This window comes from Phodopus roborovskii, unplaced genomic scaffold, assembly GCF_943737965.1.
Source record: "Phodopus roborovskii unplaced genomic scaffold, PHOROB, whole genome shotgun sequence".
In the NCBI taxonomy this organism is placed as follows: domain Eukaryota; kingdom Metazoa; phylum Chordata; class Mammalia; order Rodentia; family Cricetidae; genus Phodopus; species Phodopus roborovskii.
In genome coordinates, this window is record NW_026126418.1 from 15,894,939 (window position 1) to 15,911,947 (window position 17,009).

The window sequence follows — 17,009 nt, forward strand, 5'->3', positions numbered from 1 at the left end:
CTCACTCAATACCATGTGTGAAGCAATTAGTCTGGACTCAAAGAAGCTCAGATATTCAGGCAGAAAAACAGTAAGCTGTCCAGATGCACCAGTGAACCCAACCCCTTGGTGTGGGAACTGCTGGCTCAAGTCAAACCTTGAAAACAATCTCTTCATTTGTGCAGCAAAGTAGTAGGACACTAAATTTTCCTCCATCAACTGGAGGTCATGAACCAAGACCTCAAAACAAGGAGGGCTTTCTCTCTTCTTTGAGTCTGCATGTGGACAGCAGGCCAGCAAGTGTCTCCTGTTAAATGGAACTACAGCCCCAATCCATGAGTTAAGAAAAAGTAGACCTCAGCAGGTCATAACAAGCCCTACCTGGGCTCAGTACCCAGATTTCCTTAAATAGGTGACAGAAACAGATACCCAGCACTCCCAGACATGGAGCATCTTGGGAAATGGGTATAGTTAATGCAAACTTTATTTATAAAAGACTCTTAAATTAGTTGTCTCATGCCATGCATTCATACAGAATACAGTGTCCCTCCAGGGCTACAGAAGAAGAGCTCACAACTCAGAAGGAACTATTAGAAGAGTTTCTAATGGCTGAAAGCTAGGAAAAATTAGGACAATTTTACAAATGAGTCATTAAAACAAAACAAAAAAAGATATGGAACCTAGTCTGAGCTGAGGGCGCAGCTGTTTTAGAAGTCTGTACACTAACCTAAGCCACAGTCAGTCTTCTAGAGGCAGCACTGATGGGGAGGAGCAGAGCTTGTGCGACGTGTGCCACCACTGCCCCTCCCCATCTGCTGTCTGATACATACAACCAGTTTGTGTACATGAGGCCTGCAGTGGCCACTTCACACTATAGGACTTCTAGATTAGTAAACTAAAGCTGCAGAGTGCTGAGGGATGGGCAGCTTCATTTGCGACTGCTCTTTATTCTCTCCAGTCTCTTTTTCAAGTCATCAATGTTAGTTGTAGAGGAGGAGGAGGTCATGGTTCCTGCAGAGTGGGTCTGATTGGAATCTAGGTCTGAGTGCTGGTGCTGCTCACGGGACTCCCGCAGCTGTGAGAGCTTACTGTGGAGCATGTCTGTGGAAGAGGCAACTGGAGGGATTGCTGGTTTGGAGAGCAAAGAGGTCAGCGGAGGTCGGTCTTCTTGCTATTGAGAGAAGATAGAGAGACAAGGCTTCAGGGGAAGCAATCAAGATGCAGCTCTGCCTCAGGGCATACCAAGGTCATGCTACTCTGCTGTGGGTGAGCCCTTCCCTGTTTGTCACTGTTTTCTATACACACACAGAAAGAAAAGAGTAGTACCTTTGTGTTGTCAAGACCACATCGTTGTCGGAGAATTTTTAGCCTTTCCAGGTAGACAGATGGTCCCACTTCTTCTCCATTTGTGTTACCTATAGAGGACACTGTGCTTGTGGGGGTGGGCACACATGTGACCTCCATCTGAGGGGAGATGCCTAGAGAGAAAAATGAAGGAAGCACATGTAGACATCTGCATACTCCAACTTCCAGGTTGCAATGGCCAATCTGCTACCAAAGACAACCAGTTATTTCTAGGGCTCAGTGGCATAAGTTACCTTTAGTATACTATACAAGTCCCTAGCAACAATAACAAAGGACTCAGTCATACAGGCTGGTCTCAAACATACAACCTAAACCTTGTTAGAACCTTGTCAAAAATTGATACAAAAGGGCTGTCTAAACCATATTTATGTGAAGGACTGTCTGTATACCAAAAATCACAGGGCTGACATGGGCAATTTGAAATCTCTAAGCTACTTCTAAGTATATATTGAATACCCAACTAAAAAATGAAGATATGTGGAAAAATCAGTTATGTTTGGCCTGGATGACACAAAAAAGATTTTTAAAAAATCTATAGAGGACAACAAGAAGGAGCTCAAGGTATAGGAACTACCCATCAATATTCTTTGAGAAGAGCAAGAATTCATCTCGATCCCTAAATTTCTAACAGGGATCAGTCATAAAATGTAACATTTAAAAGACCTAACTCAGGCTGGGCATTGGTGGCACATGCCTTTAATCCCACTCGGGAGGCAGAGGCACAGAGCTAGTTCCAGGACAGGCTCCAAAGCAATTCAGAGAAACCCTGTCTCAAGAAGAAGAAAAAAGAAAAAACAAAACAAAACAAAAACAAAACAAAACAAAAAAAAAAAAAACAAAACCAAAACAAACAAACAAACAAAAAACCTAACTCACATGGCTGGAGAGATGGTTCAGTGGATAGAGCATTAGCCATGTAAGTGTGAAGACTGGAGTTTGAATCACCAGAACTCAAAATAAAATACATTCTGGGTGGGCATAGTGCCCACCTGAAGTCTCAGCATGTAGGAGGCAGAGATGGGAGATGGCTATAGATAGAATAGCTCCAAGTTCAAGTAAGAGACCCTAAACTCAATCTATAAAGTAGAGAACAGTGAGTGGTAGAAGAAGGCATCTAACATTATTCCTGGGATCCCACAAGCTCCTACACCCATACACATACAGACAGACATACACACATGCAAACCTAATCTGGGGCTGGGATATGGCTTAGTGCTAGAGTCTCTGTGCTGGAGAGATGGCTCAGCCATTAAGAGTACCAACTATTCTTTCTAAAGGACCCAGGTTTAAATCCTAGCACCTACCCACATGGCTAGCTCACAAACGGTAACTCCAGTTCCAGGACATTGGATGCCCATCCTTTTCTGGCCTCAGAGGGCACTATATGCGTGTGGTGCACAGACATACAGACAAAAGACCCATACACAAAATAAAAATAAAGCTTAAAAAGAAAGGTATTTCTCACATTCATGAGGTCCAGTGTTTAATTCCCAGCACCATAAAAGCAAAGCAAACTGGCAAAAACGTGCAGAAAATGTGCTGTTTAGGATGCAAGTATCAATCAAATGTTGAACATCACCAGAAAACTTTGGAGATGTGAAAAGGAGGTTTTCCTGTGGCCAGAGAAACTGTTACCTGGTGTTCTGTTTACCACCCTTGCAGAAGGACTCTAAACCAGTTGGAGAGTGGTACTTTATGGTGTCAAACCCAATTGGCTGGGAAAGCAATGTCACTGAGAGCTTTGGCTGATCGAGACAGATGCAGAGAGAACCTAAATTACATACAGTGTACACTTTTGACAGGCACAAAACTCTAGAATGAAATATGTGAGAAGCGTCAATGAACTTTGAAAAGGTAAACATAGGGCACATCTTGACAGCTCTGCTCTGTCCTGGCAATTGAACTTTTGCAGCTGGGTCTGTCTTTGGTTTAAAGCTGTGATCAATATTTTTTGAAAACTAGGCCCTCCTCTGTCTTCCTTTTGTCTCTAGATTTTGCAAGCAGCAATTTTCAGAGTAGCTTTTTTGGGACAGTCATATTTCAGCCTGAATTTAGGATATGCATTCATTCTAATCCTAACCCTTAAAATAACTGTAGAGTGCCAACTTCGTTCTAGGCAACAAACTAGATAAAAAACATTCTCAAGCAGATCTTTTCTTTCCAACAGGTATCTATCTACAGGATGGGCTCTATCCATGTAGCCAAGGATGATCATGAACTTTTGTGTGTGTGTAAATGTACTAGGTGTGGGGGCATACCCTTTTAATCTCAGCACCAAGGAGCAGAGCAAGAAGAGCTTCTCCAGTTAAAGGCTAATCTAATCTACACAGTGAGTTCCAGAAGGGGGAGGGGATATTTGGTAGGGTAAAGAATAGGCTCACAAGTTTCCAACAACTCACTGAGATTATTGTATACAAATAAGATCTGAACAGGGAATTGGCCAATAAGCTCTCTTAGAACCAACAGCACCATATATATATATAAAATGATCAGTGCAGGGGCTAAAATATGTATCAGTGGTAGAGTGTATGTATAGCATGTACAAAGTCCTGGCTTCATTTCCCACATAAAAAAACAAAAAACAGCAACAGAGAGATAAACCCATTGCAAAGGCCTTAAGGCATGCATATGTGTGTGTATTTCAGAAACAGCGAGGTAGTTGGTGGGGCTGGAGAGCAAGCAGTAGATGAAGTAGCAGGGATCAGACAACACAGGACATTTTTGCCTTCTGGAATACAGCTGGCAACTTCTGATGCTCTATGTGCAAATGACCACAGAAAAATGAAGATGGAAGTAGGGAGAACATCAGGAGGGAACTGCTGCAGTACAGGTAAGAGAGTGGAAGGCAAGAAGAGTTGTGAGTGGCTCCTGTACATGGTTTTCAGGCAGAGCTTCCTGGCAGAGGAAGAGAAGACCAAAACCTTTAGTATTCACCAAACTAAGATAATGTTGGTAACCACAAGAATTCCAATGGAGTAGATAGTTTGCAACTACTTTAGCCTATGTCTGGAAGGAGAACAGGAAACCACACCTGTCGAAGTGGGAATACGGCCTTTGCCTTCCCTTTCCATCTCAATCACCCGAAGGCCTCTCTCAACATAACTCTGAAAGAATTGTGAGGAGTTTTTCAGAAATGGTTCAATGTCCGCATCTGAATATTTCTTCTTATATTCATATAATTCTGCTAAGCCCTGGTAAAAAGAAAAAGGAAGAGATGGGGATGGGTATAAGTTAGAGCTCCTTTTCCACAAAGCAGACCACCACCTATTTGGTTTAATCCCTTTCATTCCCTTCCCCACCCTCTCTCTTTTCCCTGAGACAGGGTGGTTCTGTGTAGCATTGGAGCCTGTCCTGGAGCTTGCTCTGCAAATCAGGCTGGCTTCGAACGCACAGAGATCCACCTGCCTCTGCTGGGATTAAAAGCGTGAGCCATCACTCCCCTTTTTTTCCTCCTCACTTCATCCATCCAGTCGTCCTTCCACCTTTTTTTTTAAGACAAGGCCTTAGCCCAGAACTTCCTATGTAGATCATATAGGCTTCAAACTTAACAGCAATCCCTCTGCCTCAGTCTCTTGAGTGCTGAGGTTATAGCTGTGTACCACATTACTTGCCTTTTTGTTTATTTTTGCTTTTAGGGGGTCTCACTATATTTCAGGCTAGTCTTAAAATTGCAATCTCCTACCTCAGCCTTCCAAGTGCTATAACCACTACATGCTATAGTACCCAGTCTTAGCCTTAACCTTTTCATTCTCACCTCTTTAGTGTTCTCTTTAGAACCAATCTTCTTAAAAATCTCAGCTAAGAAATCATTTACTTTGGCCTTTGATGATTTTTCATCCTAATAAATTGAAAAACACAGAGGACTGGTTAAAGTTGATTTATTGAAACCAAATGAAAGGATGGATACTAACAGAAAATATTTCAAAGTATGGGCCTTACTGGTATAGAAAGCCCTAAGCTGCAAAACTTAGTATTCTTCTTATGAGTACGTCCAGCCTAAGGATTTCAAATCAACTCCAGTCTAAGGATTTCAAATCAACTTTGAGAACCATTTGGCCCATTTCCTCCCTGGTTAAGCAGAGCTCATAGTGGACTTACCTAGTGATCAATTGATGCTTTTGGGCATAGCCACAGAAGTCTTTCTTGGAGATCAAAAAGCATGTGTTCACTACTTGAGTGTTTGGAAACTTTTAGGTAAAAAACGGTTATAGGTGTAAACCAAGAGACTGACCACTCTAATTCCTAAGATTTCCCCTTGGGAATCAGGCTACTCACTATTCGAGAGGCTCCCTTTTCTGTTTCCTTATCAGATTTGCTCCCAGTCTGGTCCATACTGTGCTTCATCATCCGACACAGGTGGGCCTCCAGCTCAGACTCATTCTTATTGTCAATCATTGTAAGGTGGTCTAGGATCTGAGGGAGACGAGCACATGTAAATGCTAGCAATGACCCTTACAGAAAATTCACTCAGAAACTCATTGCTGTTCTCACTCACCTTAGGTCCTTTCAGTTTGCATAAGGTATGCAGAAGGGTCTTTAGAGTTCTTATAGGAAATTCACTTTTGCATTGCTTCAGTTTCTCTTTGGGGAAGACTTTCATGAAAATGTGGATGTCCAGAAGAATTCTGTCTAGGTTAATGCTGTTGATGGTGTCAGGCAATAGTCGAACCATTCTCCATAGACACTATTAAAAATAATAAACAAGGGACTGGAGAGATGCCTCAGTGATTAAAAGCACTGGTTGCTCTTCTAGACAACCAAATTTACTTCCCAGCACCCACATGAAAGCTCACAACTGTCTGTTCCAGTAGATCTAATATAATACCTCACAAACTTACATGGAGACAAAAACACCAACACACATAAAATAAAGATAAATAAACCAAGGGCTGGTGAGGTGGCTCAGAGGTTAAGAGCAATGGCTGCTATTCCAGAGGCCCTGAGTTCAACTCCTAGCAACCACATGGTGGCTCACAACCATCTATGATGATATCTGGTGCTCTCCTCTGTCCTCTAGCCTGAAGGCATACATGCAGACTGAATACCGCAAACATAATAAATAAATAAATAAATCTTAAAAAAAAAAAAAAAAAGGAACCTCCCCCCCCAAAAATAAAACCAAACAAACCATTAAAAAAAAAAAAAAAAGAAGAGAAACAGAATTCTGGGAAGATAAAAGGCAAAGACACAGTTGCCAACCAGATGCAGAGGAAGCAATATGAGAATGCCTTACTGAGAAAAGGTACTAAGCCAGGTGGCTAAACACAGATAAGAATTATGGGTTAATCACCTTCTTTCTAAATTCAAGGTTCATTTTTAGATGTGTGTGTGTAATCTATGTGTGTACCAATTTATTATGTGTGTGCATGTATATGGAGACCAGAGATGGACACAGGGTAATTTTTTCTATTACTTCCTATTATGAGACAGTTTCTCATTAACCTGGACCTTCTTGATTCAGGCTGGCTGGCTAGCTAGCAAGTCCCAGGAATCATCCTTATCTGTTCTGAGTATGTGCTGGGGAAAAGGACATATAAATATTGAAAAAAAAAGTTTAAATTCTGTCTTCAGTTTTCTTAGTACCTGAGAACAGAGTAGTTCAGATTGCTTAACCGTATCTAATCTAAGGAAGCAAAATCCTACACCACTACAGTACCAGAAATATGTTGGTGAGTTCCACGAAAGACTATACATACACACACACTTATTATAAGACTATACATACATATCTCTCCCTCAAAATGAAATATGCCTAATCAAACTTCTTGCCTTCTAGTTTCTAGAGGAAGGCTAGCTATGAATTTACTATGTACCTGAGCCTGGTCCTTATGTTTTACTTTGTAAGTGCTGGGATTACAGGTGTGAAGCACTGTGATGGCTTTGCTCTTCCTGTTGTTTGCAATAATTTTTTTAGGGAGAATCCAGGGTTAGTGGCACATGCCTTTAATCCTTGCACTTGGGAGGCAGAGGCAGGCGAATCTCTAAGTTCAAGGCCAGCCTGATCTACAGAAGGAGTTCTAGGACAGCCATGGTGATACAGAAAAATGTCTTGAAAACAAAACAAAAACAAAAAAGTGATTATATCTTTGAAAGAGGTGAAATCATTTCAACTTTACCTTCATAACAAGCTCTGAGAATTTGGGAGAAGTAGCTGTTGCTAGCAGGCTGTCCTGAAGTAAAACAAGCAGGGCACTGAAAAAAGAAATAGCATTAATAAATCTTAAATCTACTTCCTCCACAGGGTTTCTGAGAGACAAAAATGTAATGCTAGGACTATAACTAGTACATTTTACTGTCCTACTCTAGAAAAAAGTCAGATATTGTTACTAGTTTTAGGCTGAAATACACTTGATTCGTTTAGAAAAAAGTAATAAATCATTTTATTATGTAAACTTAAAAGTTTGATCCTCTTGTCTCCACCTGAGTGGAATGCTTCTCAGTGCTAGGATTACAGGAATGTGCCACCATATTGGGTTTTAACAAGAGCTATGGAGCAAACTCAGGACTCTGTGCATGCTAGGCAGACTACCCACTGAGCCACACCCTCAACCCCGACTTCCTGATTTCTATGTAGATAAATGAGATGCTTTCCCAAGCTTTACTGATGAGGGTATAATATACCTGAGGATGTTGGTCTGGTCTGATTTCTCCAAAACCTTCACCACCAAGAGGTTCACAGAACGAATCACCTGTTGTCCTTCCTCAAGATCTTCAATCCGAGAATCCAGCATTAACGTGATGAGGCCATGCATCAAGTCTTTCAGTACTCCAGTGGAGGCCTCCCGGGCCAGGCTCTCTATCTGAAATAGCTATCCAGTCCTAAGTGTGTTAGGTGTGTTAGGGAGGTTAAAACTTAATATATGGGACAAAGAAGAAAAACATAGTTGGCATATTCTAGTCAATATTCAGCTATATTTATATATTGACATAGGCCTGGATGGCCAATACTTTAAGCTTTAAATCCCAAGTGCTAGGATCACATGCTTGTACCTGGCACAATTATATTGCAGTTTTAAAACCCCAGAGCATCAAAAAAAAAAAAAAAAAAAAAAAAAAAAAAAAAAAACCAAAAACCCCAACTATCACATTTCAGTAATAACAAGAATTAATTGGTATGCTTCCTTTCTGCTGTATTTTTGATATCTGTGAAAAACAAAATAGGGCCTGCCTTGCCTGTAGAAAAAGCTGGCAGGAAGCAGAATACTAGGAAGCAACTAAACATTTTACTTTACAGCTAAACTGTGAGGTGTGAGAAAGCTCTAAATGAAGAAATTTTTGAGTAAATGTATGCTGTTGACATGGTCCACATCAAAGACTCTAGCCTCAGCCCTAAGGGAAGGTAAAGTTTCTCCATGTGAGAAAAAGAGGGAAATGGCAAAGCCTTCCTTAGGGGTCCAAGTGTGGGTGTTGATAGTGTGCGCAGAAATGTCCCCTATAGCTCCTCATCAACCATGTTCACAGCCTGAACACTACTGCCTTATAGAGACTGCTCCTACAGAGATTAGTGAAACCTCTCCTTTATCTAGCCATGTAACATAACTCCTATCTTGTACACAAAAACTCTCCTCTGTTCAATTCTATATAATAAATATGTTGAGCTTCTGGAGTGCTGAGGTTTCCCCATCCAAAAGTACAATCACTGGATTCCAGCTTTTCTGTGGTTATATTTCTGCTTTTTATCCATTCCCCTTCTACTCCAGTTGTGCTGGATGAAGCACCTAACAATTAGTCAACATGAAATGCAAAAAGTGAACAGCTGGATACATGACTCATGGATAATTCTACCAAGTGACACAGGTCTCACTTGAACATCAGCACTGACTTGAGAACCTGGGTGGATTGAAAGCGCTAAGAGAAACTCCAGATTTTCAGAAATGTCTTACCGAAATCATGTTGCCAATGATACAGCTATACAACTTGATGATTTCATCCTTGTCCAACTTCTCATCTGCCATATGTGTACTGTAGATGAGTCTTAGCTGCATGAAGGTTGCGATCAGAAACTGATCAATGTGGCCAGACATAGCTTCAGCTTTGTCTTCCTGCCTCAGGACCTCGTCAATCTGATAACAAAAATTCCAAGCTGTAGTTTCTAAGCTTTATGAGTGGCAGAAAGACATTGTAAGACATATTTCTATAGGAAAATTCATTAGCAGAGCACTTACTTTGCCTAACTTTATAAATAACTAGTCCTTAGGAATTTAACTATTCAATGTATTATCTACTGAGCAACTTAGCATTAAATGAATTAGTCAGAGACTCTACTCTAAGAGGCTTACTAGTTCAGGGAATAAGCCCTATGCTTAAATGTTCAATTTATTAAAAGGAATTTTTTGGTACTTTTTAGACAGCCTTAATATTAAACCTTCCATAAAAAGAAAAAAATCAAAAGTAGTGGCACATATCTGTAATCTATGCACTTTGAAGGATAAGGAAGCAAGAGAATTTTATATTTGAGTTCAGTCTAGGATACAGAGCCATGTTCCATGATATTCTGAGCTACAAGTAACCCTCTGCCTTAACAAGACCCCCAAACAAGCTTATGGTCCTGAAATTTGATCTGCAATATTGCCAAATAAAATTTAAAGACAAAACAATCTCAACAACAAAAATGGAAAGAAAGTAACAAACAAAAGATCCCATTTATCAGATGAGGCTTAGAGAGCTCTACTCAGTCAAAACCTAAAACTCAGTTTTCTCAAGACCAGTGTTTTTTCTAACTTAGTACATTAGTTGTGGTGATGGTAAAAGTGTTCTGTAGGAAAACAATTATCTCTTATATACTAATATAAAAGTATCTTCCCAGGGCCTTGTGTATGTTAGGCAGATTTTTATAATTGCATAAATAATGCTGAGACATAAATACTGTATGTTGGTCTTCAATAAATATTTTTAGCAGGATTGTTATGCTGTACAACTCCAATGGGGTACTACTTATATACAATTCAAGGTGAATGATGCCTTCTGGTATTGGCCTTACTTTCATTTATCCTTCATGTATGCCTACTTCATCAGTAACAGAGAAACCTCATCTCAAAAAACAAAACATCCAGGACAGCCTCCAAAGCCACAGAGAAACCCTGTCTCAAAAAACCAAGAAAAAAAAAAAAAAAAACCCAGTGGTTCTCAACCTTTCTAATGCTGCAACCCTTTCATATTAACTGTAATTTGCTAGTTATATATTGGAATATAAGTATCTAATATGCAATCCCTGTGGGGGTTTGCAACCACAAGTTGAGAATTGCTAAGGTAAAATTAAAAACTGTTAACAAACCAAAAAAACAAAACCCAAACAGCATAAGTGTTTATGAGTTTACCAAAATGTTCAATCATTCCTTTACTGATGAATTTCCAGTGTTTCCAGTTTAGACATTTATCTACTGTATATTACAATGAACAAATTAAAATCTTTGTGGATATATGTCCTTATTTGCTTGTATTTTTATTTCTGGGCGAGAAAAGATTGTCATTTCTTAGAGGAAGCATTCTGTTTGTTTACATTTGGTGGAGACTAAACTGAGAGCCTTGCACATGTTAAGTATGTACTGTATCAATGAACCACACTTTCAATCCATACAGTACTTTACAAATGCATTAATGCACCCAGCATGGTGGCACATGCCTTTAATACCAGTATGCAGAGGCAGATGTATTTGGATCTTTGAGTTCAAGGTCCACATGGCAAGTTTTAGAACAGACAGAGACCCTGTCTCACACAAAACTACAGTAACAACTCGTCTCAATTTTTCTATTTTATTATACAATACAAGGATACAAGGTTTCTTTGTGTAGCAGCACTGACTGTCCTGGAAGTCCCTCTGCAGACCAGATCTCTCCCTACTTCTGCCTCCCAAGTGTTGGGATTAAAGGTGTATACCACCACACCCAACACTCAATTTTATCTTTTTTTTTTTTTTTTTTTTTTTTTTTTTTTGCTTTTTGAGACAGGGTCTCTCTACATGGCTGTCCTAGAATTCAATATAGACCAGGCTGGCCTCCAGCTAACAGATCTACCTTTGCCTTCTGAGTACTGGGAAAGATGTGCACCACCACCACCCATCCTTTTAAATTTGCCAGGTAGCCAAGAACAGCACTGGACTTTCTGATCTTCTTGCCTCCACCTACTGAGTGCTGTCACCCTTCCTTTACTCTCAGTCTCCAGCATTCTTTTTTTTTAATTTATTTTTATTTCATGTACATTAGTGTTTTGCCTATATGTATGCTATATAAGGGTATTGGATCCCCTGGAACTGGAGTTACAGACAGTTGTGAGCTGTCATGTGAGTCCTGATAATTGAACCCAGGTCCTCTGAAGAGTGGTCAGTGCTCTTAAACGCTGAGCCGTCTCTCCAGCCCCATCTCCAGCATTCCTATTACAAAATTGTTGGATTAGATCATGGTTCTTATAGGACCCTTTTGGCAGGAGAATTAACTCTCATAAGCTGTCCTCTGACTTCTGCACATGTGCTATAACTGTCTCTCAGTTTCTCAAATTTTAGACTATTGTGATTTGGATTAGAAATACACTTTAATCGGCTGGGCGGTGGTGTTGTAGGCCTTTGACCCTAGCACAAGGAAGGCAGAGGAAGGCGGATGTCAGTTGAGTTTAGACTAGAATGGTGTATAGCTCAAGCTCCAGGTTAGTCAGGGTTACACAGAGAAAACTTGTCTCAAAAAGCCAAATATAAAAAACAAACAAGAAATATATTTAATGTATTTATTACATAACTGATACCTTTCTAATTTTGAATCACATAAACAGCATTTTTTTTTTTTTTTGAGACAGGATTTCTCTGTGGCTTTGGAGCCTCTCCTGGAACACACTCTGTACACTCTGTAGACCAGGTTGGCCTCGAACTCACAGAGATCAGCCTCCTCAGTGCTGGGACTAATGGCCTGCGCCACCACCACCCAGCATAAACAGTATATTCCTTAATGTAATTTACTAACACTTTACACATACCGTTGGAATATGCAGAGTTCTTTTTATTTTACTATGTATTTGTAGTTCCCTTTACATTTTTTCCTCCAAGATATGGTTTCTCTGTGTTAACAGTCCTGACTGTCCTGGGACTTGATCTGTAGACAGGGCAGGCCTCAAACTCACAGAGATCCTGCCTGCCTCTGCCTTCCAAGCACTGGGATTGAAGGCATGTGCCATCACCACCAGACTCCCTTCTCTAATTATAAGAAATGTGACTCCCATATTCTCTGTAGTTTTTATAAAGATTTCTTTATTACGTATATATTGTTCTGCCTGCAAGTCTGCCTGCCAGAAGAGGGCACCAGATCTCACTACATATGGTTGTGAGCCACCATGTGGTTGCTGGGAAATGAACTCAGGACCTCTGGAAGAGCAGCCAGTGCTCTCAACCCCTAAGCCATCTCTCCAGCCCATAACAGTCCTATTTCTGTCTCCAGTCCTTCCTTTTTCTGGTTTTACCTCCTTACTCTGAGCTAACATGGTTCCCCACTCCCACCCATTGTTACCACAGTAGATGCAAACCTAGCTCTTCCTTATCTATACCTTTAAAACTGAACTATTAGGTGAAGAAAATGATTTAAAAATCTATATATCTATATTTATCTATCTTCTGGGGGTCTGAAGAAATGGCTCAGAATTAAAAGCATAGGCTACTTCTCTAGAGGACCTGGGTTGATTCCCAGCACCCACATGTTAGCTTACAACTGTAACTCCAGTTCCAGGGGAATCTGATGCAAATGATAACTAAGTGGCCCCTGTGTCCTTTAAAAAAAAAAAAAAAATCAACAAAATACTGAACACTGCCTAATGGTTTGGCACTGTGACCCCACTAGTGTGGGGCCATTATCCTTCTGAGTCTCTTAAACCATCAACGGGATCACTATTATGGGAAGTATTCCCATTACCTGTGTCAGAGCTTGGATACTTGTGTTGATGTCACCACTGGCTACTTGGGAGATAATGAAATTGATAGTGGATGCAGTATTACTGTGCATATCATCAAAATGTGGAGAAACAGCCCGGATCCTAGAGAACAGACCAAAAGGAAAAATTCAATATGTATTACAAGACATTCAATGACTGGCAATTATGCAATTTCTGACAAGATCCAGGTTTTAATCATCTTAAGGGCATACTTCCACAGTGGGCTCTTTTCAGTTATGTGCTCTAATGATTATGAGCTGTTTGTATGTAAATGAAGAGGCCAAACTTACTTAGGTTCAGGAATAAGAACGGGTTCAAAAATGTCATCAAGTTTGTGCTGGACAAGTTCTGGCATTTCACATCGGACTGTACCATTGTCGTTCTCAATCTCATCTAAATCCAGCTGGAATTCTCGGCGAACCATCTGTGATGCTTCTGGATGCCCACTCATGCTTCGAGCTTGGCTAAAGGAAGTAAAAAGAGGCTCCTGAACTAAGAGGGATTTTTTTTAAACATAAGGATACTACTATTAGCACTGCTAGCTGCCTCAAAGCTTCAAGACAGATGTTCAACTTCTGGTTTCAGCCCCTCTTAAGGATTTAAGTTCTTGAGTTCAAGAAAGTGCCTGAAGTAACAACACTGGTTCAGGATTATCCAAGGAGAGCAGGTAACTTTAATTTGTGCTTACATTACTGGCTAAGTGTATTATCTCTAATTTGCTAAAAACGGACAAAACTTGTACTTCTATTCCACTTGGGAAAGAAAATACTTATACAGACTCCAAACTACTATGAGCCAAAGTATTAACAATGTAGACTGGGTGCTCCGTACCCTCTCCATAAATTAACCAGTATTTAAGTTCTAATCATAGGTATCTTATGCAATTTTTAGTGTATTTTATACTCTGAAAGATAGCCATTACTTTGGAAAGAATTTACTCTTGATAGGTCAGAATCAGTTTTTTTGTTTATTGGTTTGTTTGTTTGTTTTGTTTTTCAAGACAGGGCTTCTCTGTGTAGCTTTGGAGCCTGTCCTGGAACTTGTTCTGTAGACCAAGCAGAGATCCTCCTGCCTCTGCTTCCTGAGTGCTGGGATTAAAGGTGTGCACTATCACCACCCAGCAACAGAGTCAGCATTATAAAGTTATACAAAATTTTCAAATTCAAATTGGTTAAAAATATACTTGTGGCATAGCCAAAAAATAGTGCTGTCTTGTTTAAAAGGCAATACTGGGGTTCATGCCTTATGTGGTGTATGCCTTTAATCCCAGTACTCTGGAAAGCATAAGCAAGCCTGGTCTATCAAGTGAGTTCCAAGACAGCCAGAACTGCATAGAGACACCCTGTTTCAGAAAACCAAAATAACAACCACAACAACACAAACCAGAAACCTGAGCACAACCAAATATAAGGACGACTTTCAAGGGAGGTCTGATATTTATGGCCACCTTCTGCTGCCCTATTGTAAAAGCTACTCATTTTCCAGAGGGGATGAATCCATGTCAGAAGTTAGAAAGATATAAGAGCCCTGCTAATGAGAAATTAGCAGGCAGTACTTACATCCTATAAGTTCGATACATAATTCTGTCCACGGAAAAGCAGTGAAAGAAGGCACAAGACCATTTAGAAGTGGTTTTGAGACAAAGACAAAGACAATGAAGAATGAAAGATTAAACATTTGCTTATAAGACATTTATCCAGACACTCTGTCATGCATGACAATGACATAAACTCACGATTATGTTACAGGACAAACTCTGAGCACACAAAGCTAAGTCCATTGAGCAGACAACTATTTATATTCACATACTTAAGTTTGGAGGACATGTCTTCAGCAGGTCCTTTGCGTAGCATGTTGGCATTGGAGTTTATATTCTGTATGCGCTGAGGTTTCTCTTCAGCCTGTTTCACTGGTACAGCAGAGGGTCTCTTTGCTGACCGCTTTATTCTCTCCTCAAGCATGCTCATGTCCTTCTCTGAAAGCTGTAAAAATCCAAATTATTAGCACATCCACTTACTAAAATACAAGTCCTAATAGGAGGAGTCCAGAATTATTCACTGCAAGCCCAGTATTTGAGAACAAGCTTTTATTTCCAGCACTGGCAGGCAGAGGCAGGCAAGATCTTCCTAAGTTCAAGACCAGCCTGGTCTTCTAAGCAAGTTTCAGGGCAGCCAAGGATACTCAGAGAAACCCTGTCTCCAAAAACACAAGGGGGTGGGGGGAGTACTGGGTTGGTTTTGCTTCCCCCTCCTCAAGACATGGTTACTCTGTGTAGCCTTGGCTGTCCTGGGAGTTGATCTGTAGACAGGGCTGGTCTCAAACTCAGAGATCCTGCCTGCCTCTGCCTGCCAAGTGCTGGGATTAAAGGAATGTGCCATGACCACCAGGCTCCCTTTTTCTTTGTATTTTTTATTTAACCAGTCTATATATAACAAGTCTCCTATTTCTGCCTCCAGTCCTTCCCCCATGATATTTCTTTTCTGGTTTAGCTGTGACTCCTCACTCTAAATGCTACTTCTCAATTTCTTCACTTTGCTTGAGGTCCTAACACTTAACAGGCTGGTCTCTTTTATAGATATCTTCTTCACTATTCTTGGGAACTGAAGCTCAACTATGTGTCAGTGTTCTTTTATGAATATTTTCCTCATAATACAACAGGCTGGATTTAATACCAAACAAAGGCAGGTTTGGTTTGTTTTTAAGATTTGTATCTTTTTTGGGGGGGCAAGTGTTTCAAGACAGGATTTGTCTGCTTAGCCTTAGCTGTGCTGGAACTCATTTTGAAGACTAGGCTGGCCTTGAATTCACAGATATCTGACTGCCTCTGTGTCCCAAGTGATAAGATTAAAGGTAAATATTTTTATCTTTTTATATGTATGTGTTTACCTGCATATACCTATATTTACAACATGTGTGCCAGGTGTCCAGAGGCCAGAACTGGGTTAGGATCTCCTAGAATTGGAATTATAGCTAAGCATAGTGGTACACTTGGGAGGCAAGAGGCAGGGGGATCTCTGAGTATGAGGCCAGCCTGGTCTATAAAGCATGTTCTAGGATAGCCAGGGCTATTACACAAAGGAATCCTATCTTGAAAACAGGAATCAAAAAAAAAAAAAGAAACAAAACAAAACTGATGTTACATGATTGTGGGCCACCACTGGGTGCTGGAAACTGAAACAAGAGCCTTTGCAAGAGTGCTGTGTTTAAGGGGTGAGCCATGATTGCCTGGCTTACTACTACATTATTTCTAAAACGTGCTTCTTTGCATTTACTTAATCATTTGGTATGTGTGTGCTTTGTGTGTATGCACTCATACAAGTACTACAGCACTCATATAAAGGTTACAGGAGAATTTGTGGGAGTTGAATCTTCCATTGTGTTGGTTTCAGGAATCAAACTCAGGTATTCAGGCTTGGTGTAAAATTACTTTACCCACTGAATTATCTTGCTAGCTTTCAAATCACTATATTATTAAGTCAACTACCATTAATATCTGCATAGTTATAACAACAACATATTAATGAAAAGGACACGAAAGGAAATATTAATAATTATAACCAATATGCTAAAATATTAGTGTAGTGATGGTTGCTAAGTTGATAGCAGGCTCACCTCCATACACAAAGCCTTGGTTTGACATAGAATCATATATAATTGAACATAGTGGCACACTAGTAATTCTAGCACTCAGGACACAGGGGCAGAATCAGAAGTTCCAGGTCTTAGGCTAGGCATGGTAGCTCATGCCTTTAATCCT

At 40.2% G+C, this 17,009-nt stretch overlaps 1 protein-coding gene across 3 annotated transcripts in view; it reads right to left on the reverse strand.

The window, feature by feature from the left end:
- Positions 1-445: 445 nt before the first annotated feature.
- The window catches only part of Ckap5 (cytoskeleton associated protein 5), a 90,841-nt gene continuing 74,277 nt past the window's right edge, over positions 446-17,009 (reverse strand). For 2 of the 3 annotated variants that reach the window (XM_051184201.1, XM_051184202.1), the window contains exons 33-45: positions 15,062-15,234; positions 14,812-14,835; positions 13,543-13,716; positions 13,234-13,354; positions 9,228-9,407; positions 7,966-8,153; positions 7,461-7,536; positions 5,840-6,028; positions 5,620-5,757; positions 5,099-5,182; positions 4,376-4,535; positions 1,306-1,457; positions 446-1,150 (exon numbers count right to left, since the gene is read on the reverse strand). In XM_051184201.1, the coding sequence (XP_051040158.1) occupies positions 908-1,150; positions 1,306-1,457; positions 4,376-4,535; positions 5,099-5,182; positions 5,620-5,757; positions 5,840-6,028; positions 7,461-7,536; positions 7,966-8,153; positions 9,228-9,407; positions 13,234-13,354; positions 13,543-13,716; positions 14,812-14,835; positions 15,062-15,234 (1,902 nt within the window). In that variant the 3' untranslated portion in view covers positions 446-907. The remainder of the gene's footprint in view (positions 1,151-1,305; positions 1,458-4,375; positions 4,536-5,098; positions 5,183-5,619; positions 5,758-5,839; positions 6,029-7,460; positions 7,537-7,965; positions 8,154-9,227; positions 9,408-13,233; positions 13,355-13,542; positions 13,717-14,811; positions 14,836-15,061; positions 15,235-17,009) is intronic. The other variant, XM_051184203.1, reaches the window with a different exon arrangement.